The sequence below is a fragment of the Symphodus melops genome (assembly GCF_947650265.1).
Source record: "Symphodus melops genome assembly, chromosome: 21".
Classification (NCBI taxonomy): Eukaryota; Metazoa; Chordata; class Actinopteri; order Labriformes; family Labridae; genus Symphodus; species Symphodus melops.
In genome coordinates this window covers 11,521,922-11,540,727 of record NC_136711.1, presented here as the reverse complement: position 1 = coordinate 11,540,727, position 18,806 = coordinate 11,521,922, and the positions used below count along the sequence as shown (strand labels likewise).

General features: G+C 38.6%; 1 protein-coding gene across 1 annotated transcript; it reads right to left on the bottom strand.

Annotated features, from left to right (window-relative positions):
- Positions 1 to 1,261: 1,261 nt before the first annotated feature.
- On the bottom strand, positions 1,262 to 17,416 carry cpn1 (carboxypeptidase N, polypeptide 1). The gene is made up of 9 exons (XM_079333901.1): positions 16,986 to 17,416; positions 14,159 to 14,355; positions 11,454 to 11,609; positions 7,067 to 7,243; positions 6,866 to 6,977; positions 3,783 to 3,922; positions 3,021 to 3,120; positions 1,916 to 2,034; positions 1,262 to 1,742 (listed from the first exon to the last, which is right to left on the bottom strand). Exons 1-9 carry the CDS (start codon positions 17,221 to 17,223, stop codon positions 1,632 to 1,634), a joined length of 1,350 nt encoding a protein of 449 aa, XP_079190027.1. The 5' UTR covers positions 17,224 to 17,416; the 3' UTR covers positions 1,262 to 1,631.
- Between the last annotated feature and the right edge of the window lie 1,390 nt (positions 17,417 to 18,806).

Here is an 18,806-nt window from a genome sequence, read left to right as displayed (position 1 = left end):
GAACTCTGAGTCAATGAATATGCGTGAGTTGTTGTAAGAGATGTGTGACACTGTAGGATTACTGGTGGGCTTCATTGACGCCACTTTAGGCGAGCTACTTGCACATCAATACAAGTGCATACCGCCTCTCTCACACATACACACACATATACACACACACACACACACACACACACACACACACACACACACACACCACATTCGCACACTACTACAGCTGAGAAAACTCCAGATCAGTGTCTGTGTATGAACGTTGGCTTTGTCTTCTCTCACAGTGACCACTTTCATTCAAGGCCAGTATGTGGGTCTGTTGTTGTCTTTCAGGATTTGCTGCCAGTTGATCATCACTATAATGCTCTGTGGGCAGAGAATACATTTGGCTGACGTACAATTACCCAATTGTGTCTGATCTGAGAAAGATCAGCTGTGACAGAGTCAGAGCTGGAAGAAAAAGGAAATTATTGTGCTCGTTATTTGAGGTTTACTGGACTGCTTGTTGAACTGATGTCAGAAACTGAATGACTTAGGATTTTTGTTTGACTGTGGGTTTGATGTTCACTGATCTCAGTTGCTTACAGTAGTTAAATTGTAATTTAAGATACATTATACATTTTTCTACATAAACATTGTTTACATCAGAAGAAACCTCACATCTCCACCTAAATAGCACTGGGAAGTTGCAGATATACTCCTTTTTTTGTCAAATAACAACTTTTATTAACATTTTAGATGATTGATCAATGAATAAATCTATTTTATACAGCAGTGACATCTACTGTTCTCTGTTGGTAGTGAGAGGCCTGACACTTTACTTTAACACATGTTCCAGGAATAATTATCTCCAGTTGTCAATAAAAACCTCTGAATAATTTGAAAATAATAGTATGAAAAGGAATAATAATAATAACAATTATTATAATGACACTTTTTATTATTATATTATCATTATCCTATCAATTAAACTCTTTAGTCCAAATGATAATAATTGCAGTGGAGTGTTTTTAAATCATCATAAATCTGTAAAAAAAAAAAAAAAAAACCCTCTTCTGAGTCTTTGGGATGCATTATATCTATTAAGATTTTTTTTTTTTTTTTTATTATTTTACTTTTATATTTATTTATTTCCTGTTATGTCTCCTATAATGTTATTATTTATTTATTTATGCTAGAAATAAAGTGTCATTGATTTTTATTTTTTATCACTTTAGTGCAAGAACTGTTTTTTTAGTCAATTAAGAGTAAAACCAAAGCAGAAATAATATATTAACAACTGATGCATCCTTTATTTCACTTTCAATTGTCAACAAATTATATAAATCAGAAATAGAAAATACAGTATAGCTGTGTTCATACAAAACAACTCTGTTACATAAATACATCAGACAGACCGATTATCAAACAAAACAAACAAAAACACAAAATGAAATACATCATAGGACTACAACGAAAAAATAACATACTTCTTTAACGGTCAATTATCTTTTCCAAAATGTGCGTGTGTGTGTTTGTGTGTGTGCGTGTGTGTGTGTGTGTGTGTGTGTGTGTGTGCGTGTGTGCGTGTGCTGGTGTGTTTCGTGTCGGATTCTCAGTAATTGTGTATTAATGTAAGTTTGTTCATTTTAGACTACGCCTCATCTAGGCCCGAGCTTTAAGGGGGACTTGGGAGATGAGAGGTTCTTCTTGCCGTTGTGGTGCTTCCCTTTCAGGTTTTGTTTTGGTGCCGTTTTCAAGTAAAAATGAAGCTGTGAGGGAAGACATGAACAACAAGGTGTGAGAGCTCAAAGCCACAACAACAAACTATTCAAACAAACAAGACCCGAAAGGTGTATTTAAACCTGCATCTTCTGTTTGAAATGACTTAATCTGCTTTTATACTCCTTTTTTAAGACAGCTTGTTTATACTAAAAACACACACCTGTATGGCCTCAGCTGGCCCCACTGTGACTGTGCTGGTGGAGGCGACGTAGCCCGGAGCAGATGCTGTCACTGTGTAGGTGCCTGGTAACAGAAGTCTGAAATAGTCGCCGTCCACTCCTTGAAATAGGTCAGAAGTTAGACATCAAATCATACATTTAAGCTCTGGAATGAACTACCGCACTCGTTGCATTCAATTGACTCAGTTGACAACTTTAAGAGCAAACTGAAGACACTTCTATGCTTTTAATTAGCTACTTTTGGCCTGCTATGATTTTGTATTGTCTTGGCCTTTCATATTGTGTGTGATGTTTTAAACTATGTTTGTGAAGTACTTTGTGGCCTTTGTCTGTGAAAGGTGCTATATAAATAAAATTTACTTACTTACTACTGTTTGCGTTTAAAATCTTAGTAACAATGCATCAGGTCCTTCATCTTATAATAAATAAAAGTAGCAATTTTAATAGATGTGGAAACTGTACTCAGATCTGAATCGAAGCTAAAGTAATATGTTACGCAAACATGATCCATTATGTGTGATGTAAGTTGGTGTAATTCACAATATGAAAATGTAACATCCAAGAGTTTAAGTTAAGAAGTTCATTATTAATCAGATAGAAAATATACAACAAAACAATATTTCCTTCTTAATTGTGGTACTGTCTAAAGCTTCATAAAACTATAATAACTACAAGAAAATCAGTATTGAAGAGTAAATTCATTCATGAAAAAAAAAGTAGTGTATATGTCTTTAAATATTTTTTAAAATGTAATACCTCCATTGCCCATTAGAGGGTGGCATTTTTCTTTCCAGTGTAAATGGCTTTAGAAGTTTCCAGTTTCCAACAGACTATTTATCCACATTGTTAGGAGCTAAACCTTTCTCAGTCGCAGAACAAGCCTGCTTTCTTTGATTTTAATGTCTGTAGGACGACAGGTTTTCGAAGAGCCAAGACATCAAAAGATAATTTAAGACAAGCCCTAAATTTACCACTCCCTTAACTTCTTAACATTTCAGTATAAAAAATCAAAACACACCATGAAAAGAGTAACCACAGCTGTAAAACAACCACATCTGTATTACAATAAACAGACTCCAATCTCACCGCTGGTCACATCATGGTTGACTCCAACCACTGAGATCTCTGCATTGCCAACAGGGTTGTTGTTTTCATCATAAACTATGCCTTTTATCCCATGATGCACCTGTATAAAATAAACAAAAAGGTACAAAAAATGTTAACATTTCAGTTACTCTTGAGTTTAAAATATTACTGTCACTAATTTTTTAAGCCTTTGTTTTTTACATGTGTTGAGATGAACAGCATCTACAGTTCTCATTGTCCACTCTCTGTTCCAAACATTTCCTGTTTCTCTTGATCTGTCCATCCAATTAAGGAAAAGTTCCTCACCGCAGCCCGTTATATACATATAACACATTTGTATATGTAAGTCTCCAAACATTAAGGCTATAGGGCCTAAAACACTCAAACAGTAAACAGGAACAGATCAGTAATTACAAACTCTGTTAATCTGGTTTGATCAATCATCATCACAGAAAAGTTATTCCTGCCATTAATAAGTGAAATACATGTATGTGTTTATTGGCACTCTGAGAATTAAGGTTGAAGGAGATTTAGTTCTTAAAGCTAGACCTTTTATAATGATTGGCAGAAGGTAAGAGTCAGTAAACTTTTATTTCACTATATTTCACGCACCCTCTTTAAAGTTTATATATCCAGGGAAAGTAAGACAACACGTAAAAAGGACATAAAACTCATGACTTAGTGGTTGCTGCTAGCTTGGAAACGATATACCTGTGCTTTTGGAAGAAAAAAAGTTAGAGTGTGTATATTTTGCGCTTTGACCTGTTCAAGGTATGAAACCAGTGCTTCACGGTTTCCAAGCCATTCTCTGGGCAACGCAGACGCTGAAGGGAACTTGTCACAGCTGAGTTCCAGGGTGATCTCGAAACAGTTGCTGTACAGGTAGTTGAAGTCCTGCATGCCTAAAACACACAGAAAAGGACACTTTATCTTTGATTTCATGGATAGTCCGCACAATTTGATGGCTTCTTCCTGTGTTGTTTTGTGAAACCTTGGTTTTCCTATAACGGGGCATTTTAGAGTTTTGAAGAGTTGATGTGATTTGTCATTTCAGACTTATTTAGAAATCAAATCTGATTCCAGGTTTTCCTCAGTTTTTGTTACAGTTTAGCATATATTTGTGCAACCCACTGCATTTTGCTGTTTTGAAAAACATTCAAGAAAGTATTTTAGATGAACTGATAATGAGCCTTTTTTATATGTTTTCGGATTCGCAACTTTGCAATAAACTACTTTTCATATGTGGCCAAACAAGGGAGGGAAAGTTCAAATGTAACCTCATAGACCATGACGTAACTTTTGGAGCTACTTGTTAAAACAAACATAACGTGCTCCTACTAAATGTGACTGCCAAGCGTTTTTGACTAATTCTAAAGCTTTCATGACTCAACCAAAAAAGCTCAAAGGATTTTCTTTTTTTTTTTGACATGATCCAGACCAGCCCTGACCAGGATTCACAGATCAAAGAGGTGCATACTGTTATTGTTGGTGTTATAGATTAACTGTTCCGAAGCTGAAAACATGCCCAGACTGTTTTAAAGAATTTGGTGCACTGTAGCTTCTGACAAGTCATTGACATTTTTTTCCGTTTTTACTACTAAATCAAATAAAGGTTTGTGGGGACTGGGACTTAACAGTAAATTCATATAACACAAAATTAAACCAGAACCTAATACAAAGAAAATTTACTTCAAGTTATTTTATGAGAAAAATTTTAACTGCCTTGACGTATTTATTATTATTGGCATAAGATGCACAATGTTTTTACAAGCAGCGAGACCAGGCATACTGGCAGACACACAAGACCGAGAAGAAAAACTGTATCTACACATTTCATTTGTTAAAGTAAAGCAACAAGAGCGTTGTTGGCTTGAACACTTGTAACCTTTACAAACATACTATACTGTAACCCATTAAGTTTGAACAGAATCTTAAAATCTATTGGCTATCATCTTATGTCACATTATTGTAGCTTCTAATTATTATCAAGCAGCAACCTCAAGTGTTGAAAAAACAAGATCCAAGTGCAAAATCCTGCTGAGTGTCCACTGTGTATGTGACATCCCCTCCAAAAATCCTTCTTTAGGTTGACAGGAAGTTAGGTTGAGGAAGCATTTCCAGCGTGGCGACAGCCATCAATGGGCTTTCCCTGCAGTAACAGATAGGTGATGTCACTCAGGCTTAGTCCATTAATATCTACAGTTTAGGATTACTACCTACAAAAGGATATTTGCATATGTTGAGAATGTCTTTTCTAAATCCAAACTCTGTGTGTGTGTGTGTGTGTGTGTGTGTGTGTGTGTGTGTGTGTGTGTGTCCCAGTGAGCACCAACTGTAATCAACAATGACATCTTGTTAAAATGATGCACTGCTCAGTACAGTGTAGCTGCCGTATATAAGACTTCTTGAAATTGGAGCTGATATGTGTGTGAATGTGTAACAAGTCCTGTGACAAAAGCAGATTTCCAGTCCAAACGTTGACAATTGATGTCCTCATATTATTGCCGAAAAACTCTGTTTTTATGTGGTTTTTAACAATTTTTAAGAGAAAAATGCACACTGGGGATCTCAAGTTGCTTGTTGGATCATAAATAATGACCAGCACAATGAAAGGAAAGTCCTAACAAGGATATCTCCTATTATCTATTGTCTGGATATCCACTGGTTACATCATGCAGCTAATTTGAGGGGTCACTGGAGCTGCAGCTGTTGGTGTAGGACTAAAAGATGAAGAGGTCAAAGTCAGGACAGTAAAGAAGAGTGTCTAGTGTCTGTTGGGAACCTAGGAAAAGGTGCATTGGTGGCCCCTTATATATGTAATAATGCTGTTACAGTTAGCAGGGCATTTAAATTGAGTGATGTCAAAATGTGCACCATTTGAGGCAATGCTGTCTGTGGTTTGAAAGTTTGTCAGTCCTTAGGGGCCCCCTACTGGCCCAGGGCCCCAAGCAGTTGCCTGCCTTGCCTGTGGAGAAGCAGGGCCTCTGCAGAGGCCACAGAAGGAGTCACAGAGTTCATGACCACAGTAGGTATGAGTGCTTTGCAAATCGTACCAGGCATGTCCTACACGTTTAAGGGTGCATTCACACTAAACCGAATATTGTCTAAGTCTAAGTCAGCTGCAGGTGGCTTTGTCAGTCTGTGGAACGACAAGATATTTTCTAGTACAAACTTAGATGAGCTCCCTGATCGACTTCACTGTCATGACTTTTCATGACATAGTTCATCAAATCCATATTGTGAAACCAAAGTGTAAACCTAAGTGTAAAAGGTCCATGTTGTGAGTCTAAATCTACTGGCTACTTGGATAAGCTTAATATTTCAAACAGAGCACAGATGAAATAATGGTGTCCATTTCACCATACCTGGAACAAAACAGTGAGAATCTAACTGTGTGGTCACTGAAGTGAAGACCTGACATGTACTCTGCTTGTAGCCTGATGTTAGCCTTTCACTTGGGCTTTCAAAACATAAAAGTGTTGTTCATTTGTTAAGATTATCTTTCTGAACAAAGTAAGTAAATCTAATCATCTGAGTTTGACAATGAGATTTTTTTCTGTCCAACATAAGTATCAAATTGGCTTTTTTTGTTCAGAAAACAATGCTTGATGCTAACTGGTAAATTAGCCTACAAAAAAATGCTAACCCACAGCAGCAAATGGACTTTCAAAGGTGAAAATTTACAAGCAGAATTTTAGAATCAACCAAAAACAACAAGTCACAAGAAACAGCTACTTTGAGTCATTAATTTGTGTATTTTAACTAAATAAACTGGAGATTTAGGGACACTATTAAACATTGTAAGACAATGCAGAATTCTTTAGACAATTCTTTAGATTGCTTACCTTTGGATAAAGAGTACCAGCTGGCCCCATTGGTGATGCCCTCATCAAAAAAGTCCCCGCAGTTCCAACCCTTGTGCATCCAGCTGTGAGCATATGAGTACGTCCTTGCCAACTGTCATTACACACAGATTTTTTTAAACACACAATATAAAGTGACGTGTGTGTTTAGAATCTGGAAATAACCTTTAATCTGTAACACACCTTTCTGAAGACTTTGTCATCAGGAGTGGCTGCATACGTGGTCCTGCCTCGAATTCTCGGATCTCTCGACTTGTCAAATGGGTAGTTAGCTACGACAGCTCCTCCGTGAAGGTTGGCCGACAGGATAAAATTGTAGTTTTGCATCCATTTTATGACCGCCAAAGTCTCTGGTTCAACCTGTGGATGACAGTAAAAGAGATGGATATAAAGTGAGCACGAACACTCAGCTCTTGTGTAACGTCAGCACATTATAAACACAATGAAGTTGCTCTAATACCATTTTTTCCTTCTTATACAAATTTCTAACTTGAGCTAACACGAGTATTACCTTTAGGCCAGAGCTCTTTATTGTTTATCTATATTATACTACTGACTCTATACTCGTTTAATATCATTGCTTTTAGTCTGTCTTGGTAAACTAAAGGGTTTCCAACCTTGGGTCCTCGCCAGGAGGGGCCAAAGATCCCTGGGGGGGCCAAGGCTCTGTTTGCTCCTAAGTGGTAAAAATTACATTTACGCATATTGACTAAACAATGTTAACCCACTTTTTAAATAATTTATTCAAAGATGTTTTAACTACACCTATATTTCTGGTTATAATGAAAAAATAAAATATTATTTTTTGTCAGCACTGTATCATTTTTTTTTGTTTTGTTCCTTTGGGATCTCAGCATTTCTTAGAATCAAAAACTTGGGCACCGAGGAAAAAGGTTGTTAACTCTGCTTTACTGCTTTAAACAACAGGCTTTTTTAAAAAAAAATTTAACGAAAGCTGCTTTAAAGTCTTTTTAAACTAAACTGCAGCAATGTGATATGTCATTGCTGTGAAGCCAACTTCTACAAAGACAAAAATAAAGTCAACTCATGTTGTATGGTTTATTCAGGTACTGGAAAAGATTTTCTGTAAAGTCCACAGATTCCTCCTGATCCTCAAATTGAACTGTACAAACACTTTAAGTTCTTGTCAGATGTTCTGTGTATTGTCTGGTTATTGATAATGCACCTGACCTTCACTTCATCCCAGACATTCCCTTAACACCATCCATGGATTTACCACATCTGGTTTTCCTTTTACCTAGAAAATCTGGCTCTTCTACTTGGCCTGTTATCTTGACAAATTCTTATTTTCCCTGCTTTACTGTGCGCACATTTTTCTGTAACTTTGCCCCTGATTCTCACTTTTGAATGCAAGGTAATGATGGGCAAACAATTTTAAGGCATCTCATTTTATCTAGTCTCTAAATACTCTTTGTTTCTGGTCTTTCAACGTTTATTGAGGAAAAACGATCAGTCATCAAGATGATGTTACATCCCTGTCTTCTTACTGACAGTTCTTTGGCATCTCACATTCGAATGCAGTATTAAAAAAAAAAAAATCTCAAACCTATCAATCCCAGGTCAGGCTGCCTTTTATTGTCTCTGTCAGCACTAACTCTTCTCACATGATCCAAGCCATATATCACACATGGAGGCAATGAATTATACCTCTCCTTGAATGAGGTATGCAGGACAATAAACACAGTCTGGTCCAGCTGGAGGACAATCTAGGCTACTGGCTATGAATGCGGCCTTGGTAACCAAGAAGCTGACCTTCTGTATTAAGGTGTTTATTGTCTGTGAATCTATATATACACATGAACAAGCTTTGAAGTCAGAGTTGTCACTATGGTGTAGGATTGCATATGAAGGACAGACACACAAATGTACATATACACACAGATAAGCATGTCAACTCAAACAATTGAGTGAACCGTGTCATCTTAAAAACAAACATACAGAAATCTGCCCATTTGAAATCTCTTAGCGGCTTATAGATAACTATTTCAAGGTTGGCTGGGAGGACAAACAAATGGTTATCATGGCGTTCTATACAGGATGTAAAAATGTGGTATGCAGGGCTTAGAACAGACCCTTCTGTCTGCAGGTGGTGAAACATTTGTTTTTCTTTTAGAGATCATGCACATGCACATTTCTGTCTCTGTCTGACTTGGCATGGAGCTGTTTCTATCATGCTAAGGCGAGAAACCGAGAAACAGACTCATTCCTCGGCATGAGGCACCATCAGCCATGCAGCTAATCAAAATGTAGCATAGTTTGCACATGTGTGTGTAGCCTCATGTAGCCTGTGAGAATGTATTCCTGAGAGGCATGAATGAAGTATCTGTAACAGTGGCACAGTTACTCTTTTGTGTTGGCCTTCCAGGAGGCAGTCATGTGGGTACACAGCCAGCCTGGGAAGACCAACGTTTTAGCTCTCTCAACAAATCAGCCAACTGAGGATCAAATAAATAGGAAAAACTACAAACCAATGGTGTTAACTCACTTGTAATACACATTTTATTGATATTTAACTATAAGCTCTGCCGTGACTCCTTTACAATGTCATAATCCTCGCCAAATTCTACTGAAAACAGTCCGAGTTATTTTGAAAGAACATGTTCATCCGTAGAGGCTCAATGTTGTGGTTTCTGTGGTTATAAAGCACTCCTTTGTAGCACCTATTTCAATGCGTTTGGGTCTTTCACTGAGGTTATTTGTTAAGAAAAAACGGGTAAAATAGATACTTATTTTTACACTGTTGTGATACGTATAAATATTATTAATTGTTCCACATGATTGTTGATTATTCTTGTCTTTTTCTGCTGAATGGAAATGCTGGCTGAATCCATTACATCAGGCTTTTATTGATGATGTCATTGAACATGTAAGAGTAAAAGTAAAGTCACAGTCATTTGCTTAATCTGTTAAGCAAAGACAGTCTGTACCAATCAACCAATGTGCAAGTCAATTTGAGAGCGAAACCTTCATGAAAATCAGCCGTGGGAGCAGACGCTTCTTTAGTGTCTGCTGAAGATATGACAGCTGCAGACGGAACTTCCCCAAGGACCTGACCTTAATATTTCAAATAATCTCCTCGGTTAGATATTAGCAGTAGTTTGACAGCACACACTTTCATCCTTCCCTTTTTTTTCACCTATAGACCTCAGTGAGCTGACATACTGTAGTGCACAGTTTAGAGTTCACTGGAACAGAAATGTGTTTACAGCAGCTGGTCAACTACATGCAAAATTGAGCCACGTGCAACACATCTGAGTATTTCTTTGAATGATTGGTTCAGTTTACTCCTCCACCCAGCTTCTTATAGTTTGAATGGCTAGTGCATGCTGTTACATGTACAGTACCTGGCTATTCAGAGCACTAAGTTTGTTGTTGCCAAGTTTGAAATATTTCAAGGATCACAGAGTGTCAGTAAGTTGCCAAAAGTATCAAACAGTGAAAACTATCCAACAGGGCCACTTGTTTATAGGCCTCTGTAAAATATGATTTAATGTATTTTCAAAAGTTGATAAAAGCCACAGTGTTGGAATATAGCTAGGTAAGTGTTCTTACAGTATGTAGTAGGTTTTTATAACAACCGTGTTGCAATTTAATGTTCTTATACTTCTAAGTTAGTACCTTAGTTTATGGATCAAACTCTTCAATATTTTACAAAAATCTGAAAATGTTCTAAGAATCTGAACCTTTATTTAAAAAAAAAAAAGTATTCTATTCATCATATCTAGACCTGTGTTGTATGCTATGTGCGGTTACGTGCAGTCTCATATGAAGCTCGCAGGTAACATGTACACTCTGAGACCACAGAGTAGGTCATTTCGGACTGTCATGGTGGTGTGAGAAAGACAAAAATGTTTAGCTGAAGCTTAAAGTCTTCATGTACAGCACCATCACTATCCTGCTATTCGTAAGAATTCTTATTCAATACGCCTTGCTCTGATTTAATTTTTACAATTTACAACAACAGAAAACTGCTATTAAAATAGTCAAAACTTCTTTTTTAAACTACATTGTGAACAAAGCTCCTGTTAAACTCTCAAATTTGAAATGAGTAAGGCTGCACTTATGCACCGTTGTTTCATGATGGAAAGACAAAGGAGAGTTGCCAGGAGGTTTGACCCAGAGGGCAAACAGTGTGTGTGAGGAGGTTTAGGTTATTACAGCAAACACACCCATCCAGAAAGGTCAACCTGTACAAGCACATGAACATATACAACACGAACAAAATATCTACTGAGCCATTTTCTTTTCCTACTTGTTATTGAAGTTCATATGCAGGGTCTTTTACTTCAGTTATTTTCAGTGGAATCTGATCCAGTACAAAAATCTCTATGTCAACATCTCTAAAGCCAAGACCAGTCATCTATGAAACAGTTGCTCATTATTGCCACATATTTAAACATTAAACACACTCACACAAGCATGAGACATGTACTCATCCATCTACTCCCCCCTTCTTCCTTTCCTACCCACACAGGCACATACATGAATAATTATGCACAAGCACATACAGAAAGATAAGGGCGGTTGTGTGTGTTTTTTCAGCACTGACCTGCTGCTCCCAGTTGTCGGGCAGGGGCAAGTGGTGGTTTCGTCCATTGGTCTTCTCGTAGTAGTACATGAGGGCGTTCAGGTCTGGAAAGTTCCGGTTAAGATCAATGTCTCTTGAATTTCCTCTGCCCACCAGGTAGCCGTTGAACTCTGGACCCTGTCCACAAAACATCAATCATTCGTTTTGGGGTCTTGGGTTTTCAGCGCTGGCTTAGAGCTTTTTAAGTTGTGAGTTCACATTGCTTGGAAGCAGAGAAGGAAAACTGGTTTATGTGATCTACTGAGCGTATTAACAGTGAATTATTTGTAGCAGGGTTTTTTCTGGATATAACCTTTCCTTCACAATGATTCACTTGTTTTTTAGGAATCCAAACTTCAAAACTTCCCAAACCTTTAAAGGATGTTTAGACTATAAACAAGCGAGGATGACAAGAGACTCCTAGAATATGTTTTGAGAACAATGAAAAGTGTTTGGTCAAGAATGACAAGCATTATACAGTAGGTTTCATGTATTTGTTGAACTTTCTCCAAATGTATCTAGGATATAGGGGCGGCCTATAAATGTGTACCATCAGTGTTTGAATGTGTGTGAATAGGTACGGTAGTTGTGACCTGCGTCAGAAGACTAGAAAACCACATAGAAGCTCGAGCCCATTTTCCATATTGGCGTGAAAATTGGCACAAACAGGATAAATCATGATGTCTTTGGTGATCCCTTAACTTTCACCATTGCATCAGCACTTAAAGGCAGTATGTACTGTTTGAGTATGCACACTTGTAGTAGGCACACATTTAGTTTGTGGTTTCAGATAAAGCCCTCCACTTTTAATGTGTATTTAGTAAGTAGAAAAAGTTACCATTCTACCATGCTAAAATGTGATCGTGAAGAAACAGGCTTTGAGAGGCTAACAGGAACGTCATCATGACATGCCACAACATGCTCATTAAAAAAAAGCTTTAAACTACTGATCATCAACTCAATGATAATGAACTATTGTTAATTAATTAATCACTATTTCAACCACCAAGAAAAGTTGATTTTCTCATCTGCTTTCATACTTCTTTCTGCATCCACTAGAGGCGCACACTGCTGCCAGTTTTAAGGTAATTAAACATTGTCTTCACTCCTGATTCCCAGATTTATGGGAACAAGGCAAATATCATGTAGGGTGACCAAACGTGCTCTTTTGCCCGGACATGTCCACTTTTTACATCCTGTCCGGGGCGTTTTATAAAATCATGAAATTGTCCGGGGTTCACTGTCTTTCATGGAACCATCAAGTTTGTACTTAAATTGACCGGCGCAAAATACTACGGTAGCTACTTCGTTGCGTGACGTAATTCTCGAGAGGCTGCTTTGTGGGCGGCTCTGCGACGTGCACGTGCACAGGGAACAGCAGACAGCGGCAATAGAGCAGGCAGCGGAGCAAAATGCCGAAGCGTAGGCGCAGCTTCACAGATGAACTACAAAAACACTGTAAAACACTACAGCAACTACACAGCAACAGCAAAGAGATGTCTTGCAAAGACTTTTACGCTTATTTGTTGAGCAACTGGAAACTGCTGGGAAAGACCAGTTCTGCAGAAAATATGGATGGGTAGACAAGGAGGATGAAGAAGAAAAGCAGGATGATTAAGACAAAAAAAAAGTATTTTATGAGCATTTTTTCTAATTTATTATTTATCTTGTTACCTTGAAAAGGTATATATTAAAAGCTGGATTTTCTAACACAAAGAGTTCATATTTTCACATTGCTTATTTGAAAAGAGAGCTATTATTTTGTGAGGTAGTTACATATTTCATTACAGAAGTTACATTTGCACCATTGAGGCATAATAAATCATGATCATAGACCTCTGAGAAGCCTGTCTGAATTTGTGTCTCATGAGTGTCCTCTTTTTTGGAAATCAAAATATGGTCACCCTAATATAATGAAACCTGCTTAACATCAACTTTTTAAAAACATTATCACTAAATGCATTCTGAAGGTTAGCTCTAAGCTCAAAGCACCACAGTGTCTAAGTAGATGCACTGTAAAAAGCTGACAACATGGCTGTGGTCTCTTGTATAGTTGCATCTTCGGATGCTATGAGTATAAAACAATGTGTTGTTAACAAAATCAGTACCCTACATCCACACTTGGACATTGTGGATGCTGGTAAATGGAGCTGCCTTCCTGTTTCTGTTGGGATGACTCTACTGCATCTCAACATCTGTTGATGCAATAAATTACAGTGCTGTGTGAATGTGTTGTCTGAGTAGCAAATAGAGACACTGTCATGTGCAAATTGCTTCCTCAAGACATATAATTAGTCTCTAAAAGATTGTGTGTATGTGTTTGTTTTTAAAGGGGATTGCATGTACTGTATGTCTGTTTTTTAGGATCCTTATAATTACTCCCCAAAGGTAAAAATAGGGGTTCTCATGGTGAGCAGATGGGATTATTACAGACATTAGCAAACCGTGAAAGATTTATTTTCAAAAGAAGGAACTGTAAGTTTAAGACTGCTGGTTAGTGGATACTGTCCTTGTGTTAGTATTACTCCGAAGGAACTTTACATGTCATTTCCACAGGCAAGAACACAGTCAGTGGAAATGCCTTTCTCCAAGTTGATTAATGATTGTTCTAGCTAAAGCATGGGAAACGTTGCTCTTTTTTGTTCTCAATGCCTCCAGCTTACATTTATTTTCAGGGTGCACATTACCTGTCTGGCAGCCACCTCATAGCCATCAGGGTTCATGGAGGGCAGGATGTGGATGCGGGTGTCATGGATCAGTCTTGTGATCCGTTGGTTTCCGGCCCGGTACTCCTCGCACAGGAACTGGGAAAGCTTAATGAGGAGCTCACGGCCCAGCACTTCGTTGCCATGCATGTTCCCGACGTACTTGAACTCCGGCTCCACTGAGGAGGAAGTGAAGAGGTGAAGGGGGACATAAAGGTCAAAAGGTTGCACAGGTCTGCCAAGCGTGACATTTGAAATGACTGCCTGAGCATGCACACACATACAAACCATACACTGTAACATATGCATTAACAGTTGACTCAAGTGAAAGGGATTTTTCAAATTGAACCTGAGCCAAGACAAGAGATTTTCTATGAGCCATTGTGTCATTATATAAAGTATTACCAGATTAAAATTTAAAGTGAATACACAAAAATCGTAATTGAATTGTTCTGGTCAAAAGTAAAAATGATATTTACAGCATTATACCAGATTGCATTTCCATTTATTGAGATTTTCTTAAATCAGGTTTTGCACAAGAGTTTTGTGATTTTGGTGTGTAATGCTAGCTAGTTTACTAAAGGCTAGTTTAGCCTTTAGCTAGCCTCGGGGTATTAAAAACTCTGGTAACTGACATTGCAAACCTTTTTTTTTTTTTTTCATTTCCAATCTGGTGGCATTTTGGCAATTTATTAGCAGCTATCTCTGGTTCCACACTAGGTTAAACAAAATACCCTTTCTAAAAAACAAGTCCAGGAGACTTTATTGAGCATTCCCCAAAACCTAGCATTAGCTACCTACAGTATAGAGCAACTGGCAATAACAGACTGAGTAAGGCTGTATCTTTTAGTCCTTTCTGTGTTGAATGAGCAATGTTGCCCGTTTTATTGTGTATGGGTTCAACTTTTAAATATAAAGGTTTCAAAACCTCAAAACGAATTGTAATACACGTCACTCCCAATTTTTTTAAATTTTTTATAGGGTAGCTTAAGTCATGTCAAAGGTGAACTCTGGGTAGTGATTCTGATTACCACTGATTGAATTATTTGGATAAGGTCATCTTGCATTCCTATGGCTATCTGTCACTGATTGGGTGAGCCACCTATCCAAACAGTCTCTCTCTCTCTGTATAAGGTTCCCTTCTCCCAAGGGTCCCTTCATTAATCATTGCTGGTGCTGGAGTGTTGATAGAACCAAGGACCTCAAAACCCTGATGCTGACAGAGCTACTGCAGAACATTGTGCCCTCTATATGGCTGTTATACCTCAAACATGGCACATACAGTAACAGGTATTTCTTTGCTTATGAGTAGAACTTCATGTATTTTTGGAGATGAGATTTTTTTATATGTTGGCTCAAGCAATTTAACCCAAGTGCATAAACATTCTTTACTAATTTCTTCAAGCATCCAAATATCAACTTGGGTGCAACCATTCACCTCCTCTTTATCAAGGTAACATCCAACTGGCCTCACGTTTAGAAAACAGTGTTGGCTTTAGCATGCAGCCACACACACACACACACACACACACACACACACACACACACACACATACATAGGCAGAAACACACACATACAAACTCAGCAGCATGTGAATGAAATGAACTTCCTAAAGATAGCAGTGGGGCTGACCCAGACGAGACCTGAGGTCACTCCCTTCAGTGAAGTGCACAGTTCCTGTTTTTCACCCTCGGTCATCATGCAACAGCACAGGCGCACATCCTTCAATTCTCTTGAAGGAAGCCCCTATGACTGCAAATGATGATAAAAATGCAGCATTCCCGCAGTTGTCAATCCTTTTTTTTATCCCCAAAAAGAGTTACTATGAAAGATGAAAGAACAGAAAAAAACACTTTAAATCTCTTCTGACCTTTTGGCCTGTTTTAAATACAAACACTATGAGAACATTGTGGTGTTTAAATTAGCAACTGATATGCAAGATAAACACCTGGAAGCTGAATTGGGTGGTGAGAAAAGGAGGGAAAACAAGCAAAGATTTTGCCAGAGCGAGTTCAGGGTTAAAGACATGTTAACTTGAAGTGAACTCCTGTGTCATCTGCTCAGCTTTGAATAACACCCCACATGTTGTCAGCGGTTGGATGGCAAAAAAAAAAAAAAATCAAATCAATCACAGATGTTTTGCAATTCTTTTGCTTTGGGGTTTCACTTTGAGTGTTCCACTGATGTTTATCAAAGAAGCCAGCTTGGGAAAGCTCCTCTTTTTTCCCTGCTCACTATGAAGCCACACAGTAATTCAGCTTCTGAAAGCTACATGGAAAGCTTGCGTTTCATCTCCTGTGGGAAAAAAACTAAAGCCCCCACAGACTGCTGTCTCTTGCCAGCTATGCTCTCACTTCACATCAGTAAGAAGTGCAAAACAAATGGCCTGTGCATGTGAAACCCATGGTCATTTTCAGTTAATTAGCTGTGACACCAAAACACATTTGAATATCAGTTTCTAGTCTTACTCACTCTGTTGCATATTTTACATTTTTGCAGAAAGTGAGGGAAATCTTAACACCTCTGGTCAAGGCAGATAACTGCAGATCGATGAGAGGTTCTGCTGAAAGTTTCTGCCTATTGGAAGGACATTTTTTTCATGCAACTTTAGTCAAGTATACTCAGTTATTGTGGCTTTATTGTTGCTCTATGGTCTAATCCTTTCATGAGATACTTACTTATATCATTTGGTACTGTTTCATTGCATAGAAGGGATAGTTACCTGTTTTGCAATATTTTTAGTCTGCATGCAAACACTTAAAATCCTAATCTATTGATCTGTCAAACATTGAATCAGGTGTTACTCACATGGCTCATGGATGCCAGGGTTGTCACTGATCTCCAGCACGTAGAGGTGGCGCCCCTCCACGCTGCGCCCGATGCTGTAAATACGAGTGATGTAGGGACACTCACTCTGCACTGCAAACAGGGCTCTCACCATATCCTCATAGCGGTGATGCTGGAACTCCGAGCTGCAGACCAGGAGCCCCATCAGCCCCAGCAGGAGAGCACGGAGCCAGGGAAGAAGAGTCCACCCCTGCTGCATGGTCACTGAGCCCAAAGTTTTGCAGTAAAGAGGACACTCTCCAAAAACCTCACAGACTCTCCAAAGTATATTTATCTACTCACACACCAAACATACTGCTCACTCCCTTTTTGCTATTTCTCTTTCTTGCTCTCTTCTTTCTCTTGGTCTCCCTGTGCCTCCTCCCACATACACTGAAGACTAAGTAAGGACAGCCCCCTGCTCCCTCTTTGTCTCACTCTCCTCCTCCAACAGCTGCTTCTCTCCCTCTCTCTCTCTTCCCCTTTGGGTCCTTGTCAAGTACATGCTACTTGCTTTATTGGCTCTTACAAAGCTTCTGCCTCAAGTAGTTTTGCCCCACGGCCCCCCTCTGCTCTCTGCACACACAATCTGAATTTCATTCTGTCTTGGAGACACTTGTTTTCTGTCCCTTTCTTTGTCTTTAACTCTTGTTCTTTACTCCCTTCCTGGGAAAGAGGGGTTGTTTCCACGGCACTGCTTTCCCTAACCCCTGCAGCCCTCAATCATCCATTCATTAACTCTTAAGTCAACACACAACCCTTCTGTGTGTGTGTGTGTGTGTGTGTGTGTGTGTGTGTGTGTGTGTGTGTGTGTGTTTGTGTGTGCGTGAATGCTGCTTTTAGAAAACAGAGAAACCAAATCAGTCCAAAGGTTGCGAAAGAGCTCTCACACTGATTCATCTGAGGAGTTGAGATGCATGTGCATGCACACTCTCTCTCTCTCTCTCTCTCTCTCTCTCTCTCTCTCTTTCTCTCTCTCTCTCTCTTTTTCTCACACACACACACACACACACACACACACACACACACACACACACACACACACACACACACACACACACACAATACTCAAACACTAACAATCACAATCACAAACACATAAGAAAAAGTGTGTGTATGTGTAAGAGTCTCCACTCATGCACTTCTGGCTCACAGAAGTAAGACCAAATGCTGCAATTAGACTTAGACTAAAAGACACAGGTTGATGCCAAGACACATGCACAACTCCCTTCCCTTCCACAAACACACACTTACTGAAGAGTGTGCAAGGGGTGCTGTCAATCAAATCTGCAGGAGAAAAGAGGAGCTTTCTCTCTTGCAGTGTTGTGCAACTGTGTGCGGAGGTTCGCAGTGAAGAGGGAAGGAAAGGCAAATGTGAAGCAAGACAGAGAAAAAGTAACAGATGGAAAATTGTGCAACAGAGGGCTCAAGATGTAGACAAGGAGGAACAACTTCCAGGGATGGAGAGAGAGCAGGAGAAGTGCAAAGGGAAAATGAGACAATAAAGGAACACATGGTTGGATGTACTTGTAACGTCTGTAAGGAAAAGCTGAAAATGTATCGCTGAAATTGTTCTTATAACATCAATCGATGTCCTTCCTTTTTAAAAGCTAAAGTAATTCAAGCAGTTCTGGATTAAGCCTTATTGTCTTTTTTTAAATGAATAAACCTATGTACTGGTTTAAATGTTTAATGATAGTACATACATTTAATTCTATTTCCATATTTGTCATGTATTCTGGTTTGTGACAAAGCTGAATATTTTCATTACACTACATGTTAAAGCCAATTAAAATACAAAAG

What these genes read in the sequence shown, in the direction of transcription:
- cpn1 (XM_079333901.1), bottom strand. Translation starts at nt 17,223, where the DNA reads ATGCAGCAGGGGTGGACTCTTCTTCCCTGGCTCCGTGCTCTCCTGCTG. An exon ending in ATGAGGTGGCTGCCAGACAG is followed by an intron (nt 11,610 to 14,158) that starts GTAATGTGCACC and finishes TTTTGTGGACAG; the next exon opens with GGTCCAGAGTTCAACGGCTA. An exon ending in CCGACAACTGGGAGCAGCAG is followed by an intron (nt 7,244 to 11,453) that starts GTCAGTGCTGAA and finishes TGTCATCCACAG; the next exon opens with GTTGAACCAGAGACTTTGGC.